Source organism: Bison bison, unplaced genomic scaffold (genome assembly GCF_000754665.1).
Source record: "Bison bison bison isolate TAMUID 2011002044 unplaced genomic scaffold, Bison_UMD1.0 scf7180017864180, whole genome shotgun sequence".
Lineage (NCBI taxonomy): Eukaryota > Metazoa > Chordata > Mammalia > Artiodactyla > Bovidae > Bison > Bison bison.
In genome coordinates this window covers 7,376,344-7,382,836 of record NW_011494752.1, presented here as the reverse complement: position 1 = coordinate 7,382,836, position 6,493 = coordinate 7,376,344, and the positions used below count along the sequence as shown (strand labels likewise).

Below are 6,493 nucleotides of genomic sequence, written 5' to 3'. Positions count from 1 at the left end.
CTAGGGGACAGACAAGCTGGGGTCATGCCCTGGCTGCAGGCTCCTGAGCACATCTCTGGGAAGGGGAGCTGCCAGGAGCCCCTGAGACCAAAGGTACTGCTGCTGCAGACTGGAAACCTGATCACATGCTCTGAGCACCCAAGGCTTTGGGATCAGCCTTACCCAGAGACCCCTCTAGGGAGTCACAGCCAGACAGAAAGGTCCCCCTGCCCACTCCTGTCTCCTCCACTTTCACGCCCCTAAATTCATCACCAGTGGGGTCTGGAATCCACCATGACCCACTGTGCTATTGTGAGGGGGCGGGGGACTGAACTGAGTACAAAGCAGAACACCTGGGCTTCCACCCCATGCCTTCCTGCCCGAGTTCCTGGCTGAGTCACCTGGCCTCAGCTCTCCTGTGCCTAATGCACAAAGCTTCAGTGAGCACCACAGTCAGGAGTCATGGAGCTGCAAAATGAGCCAAGTGTTAGCAGTGTCTCTCCATCACTCAAATGGGATCCAGTTGGCTAGATTCCCCTGTGCTCCCCCCAAAGTAGGTCACCAAAGCAAATGACACTGCCCACCACTTCCCTCTCCCACCTATACATTAGCCCAAGTGACTCACACAGGAAGGGCTGTCGATACTATGGGCTTTTAATTGGTATCTTCCCCCTACATTTGAGGAAGAAATGAGAATGCCCCACAATGATCTTCTTCAGCTTTGGAGGGGCATGGACATAATGAAGGCTGAGGAGGATTGAAGAGGGGTAGATGAAGAGCTGACAGTGGCTTTCTCAAGTCCTAAATCTAGTAGTGGGGTAGCAGACTTGTCCTGGAAGTCCCGAAACAGAAATCAACAAGCTGCCACATCCTCAGACTGGCCCTCCCTGTCCTCACCTAGAGTCTCCCTCCAGGTCCCTGCAGCTCCAGAGACCACCACCAGATGGGAGCATCGAGCAGCATTCCTTTCCCTCCCCAAGCCTACCTCCCGGTCTCCCCTCTTCTTTCACCAACCCACTTCCCTGCCTCGCTTTTCCTCTTCCTTTATTTCTCTTCCCATCAGAACAGATCCTGGGGCTTCTACTGACTTTATGTCTGAGGAAGCGAGGGGCAACTGAGAGCTCACTATCTGTTGAAGGGATCTTTTGCCAGCTGGGAGCTCCAGCCATTAATCTGCTGCTGGGAGAGCCCTGGGATCTGGACATTCGTGTTCAATCACTGTGAGCTGGGCAGTAGCTAACATCTCTCTGTGGTCCTGGCACCTGGCACCCAGTAAGTGTTCCGAAAACGTCCACTGACTTGGACTGAATAAAACTGAATCAATAAATCAATAATCAATAAACCAATCAATAAACCCAGGGAGAAGAAGCATGACAAACATATTCTGCTTGTGCTGTGGTGGCCTCAGAGACTGCTAGGCCAACATGATCAAAGCACAGGCTGGCCACCACCCAAAGGCTTGCCTGGCAGCCTCCACTTAAGGCAAGCTGTGCACTGGGCTGGATCCTGCCTCCTGCTTCCCGCTTCCCACCACCCTCACCATGAGGTGGTCTCTGTTCATAGTGCTCTGGAGGGCTGTGGGGAGTTCATGCAATTAGTTCCTGGGCCCTCCTTTCTATCCCCACCTACCTTTTTAGCAAACCAATTCATTCAGTTATTCCTGTGACCATCCTGCAGCCAGCCACCATCTCTAGAATCCTGCCTGGGAGTCTGGCTGTGGGCAGGGAGTCTGGGAGAACCAGGGTAGGGAGTAGTCAGCCAAAAGAAGATAACAAAGTCAGAGGAGACTGGCCATCAGGAATAACCTGCAAATGTAGGTTGGCTTCTTTTGTTCCCCCCCTCCCGCCCCCGCCCCATTATCAAGCCCAAAGAGTAGAAGCTGATTTAAGATCCTCTGGTGGCTTTTTTCTGATGCATTGACCTCTATTCCCCTGTTGGCCTAAGACTGTCTAATCTGACCTTGCCCAGTTTGCTGACTGAGGGGCACCAGGAACGGGTAAATAGAAGAGGATCAGAAAGAGGGCTGGGGAGAGGCAGAGGGCTTCACTGCAAGCCTGGGAAGTCCTTGAGGACATCGCAGGTTTTCTTGTGCATGACCTCACGCAGCTTCCGAGCCCGCCGGGTGCTCGAGGCTCCCACAAAGCTGTCGGGCCGCAGCACGGCCATGCCGCCGTCCACCTCGCCCATGATGATGAGCGGCGCCTCGCCCACTGTCACGTTGGGGCAGGGGCAGGTCCAGTCCATGTGGAGCAGAGTGACCTCCAACGGCTCCTGGCCCAGGAACTTGAGGCCCATCTTCTCATCCTTTAGGACCTCGTCCACAGTCACCAGGGCACGGCCTGAATCGGGCTCCTCGGTCAGCTCGGAGATTCGGCCCAAGATAACAAAGTCACTCCGACAGAAGCTGGTGACAAGCTTCTGCCTTGGCTTGCAGGCCCGGCAGCGCTGGTTCCCCCGAGGGAACGGGCAGGACTCCTCGCAGTCCTCACGGCTCTCAAAGTTGTTGCCGTTGCCCTCGCAGCCGCCATAGACAAAGGACTGGCACTGGCCTGTCTGGCTGTTGTAGGCCCAGCGGGGCACATAGGCCTTGCAGGGCCCCTGCAAGGCAGGCAGGCTGCACATGGCCAGCGACCCACTCATGCAGGCCAGCATGCAAGCCTCATAGGTCTCAAAGTGGTTGCGGTTGCGGTGGCAATGGCCGAAGGTGAAGGTCAGGCAGTTGTTGGCTTGGGCGTCGAAGTACCAGCGGGTCTGCTCCTCACCGCAATCGTCGCTGTCAGGGGGTTTCAGGCACTCAGCTGCAGGGAAGGCCGTGCCGTTGGGGCTACTCTCTGCGGTGGCTGAAGCCTGACCCCCACTGACCACCGACAGTGGGAAGTCAGCGCGCAGGACGCCAGCAGCGTTGCGGGCTGTGCAGGTGTAGATGCCAGCGTCCTGGGGCTGGGCGTTGTAGATGACCAGCTGGGCGATGTTGGTGACCACCACGTTGCCGCGCACATGGTTGGGTCTCATGACCACGTTCTCCCGGTCCTCCAGCTGTTTCTCCCAGGTGATCTCAGGCCGGGGTCGGCCCACCACATCACAGAGAAAGCTCACCGTCTCACCCACAGTGACTGACTGGTGCGCAGGGTGGTTGAGCAGAGCTGGGGCCGTGGCATCCAGCCCAGGGGTCTCTGGAGGAGCCGTGGTGGGATGCACAGTGGTCTCGGGGGGTGAGGGGCTGGTGTTGGGCCAGGTGAAGTGATAGCGGCAGGTGACGACAGCCAGCGTGATACCCTTGGAGCAGGCTTCAGCGTCCATGTAGCAGCGGTTATAGTAGGTGAGGCCATCGGAGGCGCAGGTAAAGCTGGGCTCCTTCTCACAGCGATCTCTGCATTTGCACACTGGCTGGCCATCCCAGATGTCACACTCAGAGCCCTGCTGCAGACACATGAAGTGGTCGCACGTGGCCTCCTTGGGCATGCCCACGGGGCCCTTCTTCCCCTTCACATCCATGTAGCGGGCCGCCACGCAGCTCTTGGTCCCACACACGTTGGGGCAGCACTTCTCATAGGTCTCACACTCCTGGGGAGAGCCAGATGGAGAGGTCTGAGCAAGGAGAAGGAAGAGAGCACAGGCTTCCCCCAACTTCCCCCATGGTTTACAGGGAAGGGAACTGATATGTGCTCACCTATCATGAGAAAATCATTTTGATATAATAACTAATGTATTCGTAGCACCCACTTTTTGCCAGGCCTTCTTCTAAAAATGTTTACAACTGTCAACTTATCTCGTGCTCATTATAATGGGTATAACCATCATTCTCACTTCACAGGCAATGATAACTGAGGCACCGAGGGATAAGGTAACTTGCCCAAGGTTGCACACAGCTAGCAGTGTGGGAAGAGGCAGATCACATACTCCATGAGGAAAAGTCTTCCTACTACCATGAGATGAAATGAGAATGTGAAGACTAAGCGAGGTGACATTCAAGCCCTCAGAGCTGGGAACTGGTGGGAAAGGACTTCAAGCTCCAGGTGGTGGGATTCAGAAATGAGAGTTTTTTGTCTGCAACTTGTCATTCCCACAGTGAGGTGTCACCTGGAACAATGGAGCCCGCCTTTGTGTCTTTTCCATTGGGAATGCCCTGGCCAAATGCTAAAAAGGAAAAGTCAGACACTGCTGGGACAGCTGTTCAAAGCTGTGCTTGTGCACAAGACATGCACGTGTACACACCAGGCAGCTCTCATGTTGGCCCCTGTTCATCCAAAGCCTAGAGGAAGGGCAGGCAAGACAGGCCCAGGACATCAGGTCTCACCACTGTGGGCTGTGCTAGTTCCAACATGTGAGACTTTGCATGGGGAAATCAATAGCAAAAAAAAAAGTCCCCTTGTGTGGCAAAGGTCAGCCAGGCCGTCATCGAGGACTTGCCAGGCTGTAATTCCTTCTGATTCTCTGTGGAGCCATGAAAGGCATTAGTCTAATTCCTCAAAATTAGCAACATGCTCTGGGGCTGACACAAACAAGGATTTCACGTGGTGTTTTCTCCAGGATGTGGGCAATGCCCCTAATCCTGAGCCCTGGTCATGGCTCTGTGAGCCGCTCCCCACCAGGGCCGGCCTCATGCGGCCGCATCAGCTGAGGGCTGCATGGAGCCTGCCTGCTAGACTTGTTTACTGTTTTTCCCTCTCGGCTCAGAATGGGGACTTTGTTTTGCAGCCCTTGCTTGGCATAGGCTTCTAGGCCACACCAGGGAGGCTCTAGGGCAGGGATGGACAGATTTCAGAGCCGGGTTCTGAAGGAGAGGGACCTAGTGGGGGTGAGGGCAGGAGGGGGCTGAGCAGCAGGAGAACCTGCTCCTTGCCCGAACATCCCTCGGTTCCTTGAAGACTCTGGCCTAGGAATCTCCTTCTGGACTTGGAGGTCCATGAAAGACCAGGTGCTTGGGGAAAGGGAAAGGTACTTCTGGGCACAGAAAACCTGGAGGGAATTTTCAGAACAGTTTTTGCTTAAGGGCTCAGAATGTATCCATAGGCTAAATCCCCAGCCTCACAGAGGAGCTTCTCCCCAAGACATAAAATCAGCCAGAGTCTCACTGTCTCCAAGCCCCACCTGATTTATCAGGCCAGGCTGTGCCCCTGAAACAGCCTTACCTACAAATGTAGCCAACCAACCGCCTGACCTCAGCCGGATAGGAACACTTTTCCACCCTTACCCAGGCTTTATCTTCCTTTCCCTCGGCTCCCCCATTGCTCATGAACAGTGAAAGGCTGGGATTGTCCCCTGGGCTCTCTGAGGGACAGGCCACTCTCTCTAGGACCAGTCTGTGCTCTCATAGGTTATGTACATTTGGCAGAGGGAGCACCCTGGTGATGCCCAGACAGGCCCGAGCCCAGCAGCTGCCAGACTGTCAGGAATTACCTCTGCCTAGGCAGGTGCCAGGTACTAGCACGCGCTTCACCCTGGGAGAAGTAACAGAAACAACCCTTGAATGCAGGAGCAGGGAGAGAATTGTCCTAGAACCAGGTAGAGCCAGGCCTGCCCTGAGCACTGGGAGGATTGGAGGATCACCCAGGTTGGAACCTAGTCCACTTCCCTCTCGCAGACACCCAGAGAGTCTATTCAGATCCACTCCTGCCCACCCTCCCCATCAGCCTGCACTGATCTCAGGGTCAGGGTCCTAACCCCAGAGGTGGCCCAGAGGCTGGATGAAGCATCAGCTCTGTGGTCAGATGGATGCGGATCTGACCTCCCTGGCCCTGGAGCCTTGTGCTTGTCCTGAGTTTCTCTCTCACCTGTTGACAGGGTGTGGGTGGGTTGTGCCAGTCTCTCTGATGTGCCTGGCATAGCACTGGCTCAGAGCAGCCCTCAGCAGACCTGAGAACAGGAATCTGAGGATTTCCAGTCCCTGAGAAATTCCCACATCACGTCCATCTCTTCTTCCAGGCCTCGAAGTTAAGACATCACACCCTGTTTATGTTCGTGTGGCCCAGGGGCCAGATTCTTTCCCGTTTTGAGTCGTTCTCACCACCCAGCTCCCACTCTGCCTCGCCAACAAGACTGCTTGGCCTGGCTCAGGCCTCCGGGTTCACACTCACCTGGTCCGTCTCACACTCCCGCTTGCAGGTGCTCTGGGCATCCACCCAGAGGTTGGGGTTCATGTCGTTGGGACAGATGCCGGCGTGAGAGTATCGGAGGGGTGGCAGGGCCAGGCCTCGAGGGGGCACCCCAAGCAGCAGCAACAGCAGGGCTGCCCCCTGCCCCCAGCGGGGCCAGGAACGGCAGCCCCGCAGGGCCCACATGCTGAGGTCTGCAGCGGCCAGAGACCTCCCCCGAGAGGACGCCAGGGCTGGGCACCTGGGCCTTCTGCTCCTCAGGGCTGCAGACACCTGCCCTGCCGACCCCAGTGGGCCTCCGTGGGCTGCTGCGGCTGCTGCGGCTGCCTCCACCGAGTCTGTGGAGTCCGCCAGGCTGCAGAGCCTCAGATAAAGGGAGCTCCCTCTCCGGAGTGTGCCGGGAGAGGAGCCGCACCGGG

At 56.4% G+C, this 6,493-nt stretch overlaps 1 protein-coding gene across 5 annotated transcripts in view; it reads right to left on the bottom strand.

The window, feature by feature from the left end:
* Positions 1-612: 612 nt before the first annotated feature.
* Positions 613-6,493, bottom strand: part of WFIKKN2 (WAP, follistatin/kazal, immunoglobulin, kunitz and netrin domain containing 2) — a 7,099-nt gene continuing 1,218 nt past the window's right edge. For 3 of the 5 annotated variants that reach the window (XM_010842837.1, XM_010842838.1, XM_010842839.1), the window contains one exon: positions 622-3,543. In XM_010842837.1, the coding sequence (XP_010841139.1) occupies positions 2,023-3,474 (1,452 nt within the window). In that variant the 5' untranslated portion in view covers positions 3,475-3,543 and the 3' untranslated portion in view covers positions 622-2,022. Of the gene's footprint in view, positions 3,544-6,056; positions 6,487-6,493 lie in introns of those variants that run through there. The other 2 variants (XR_825538.1, XM_010842836.1) reach the window with 2 other exon arrangements.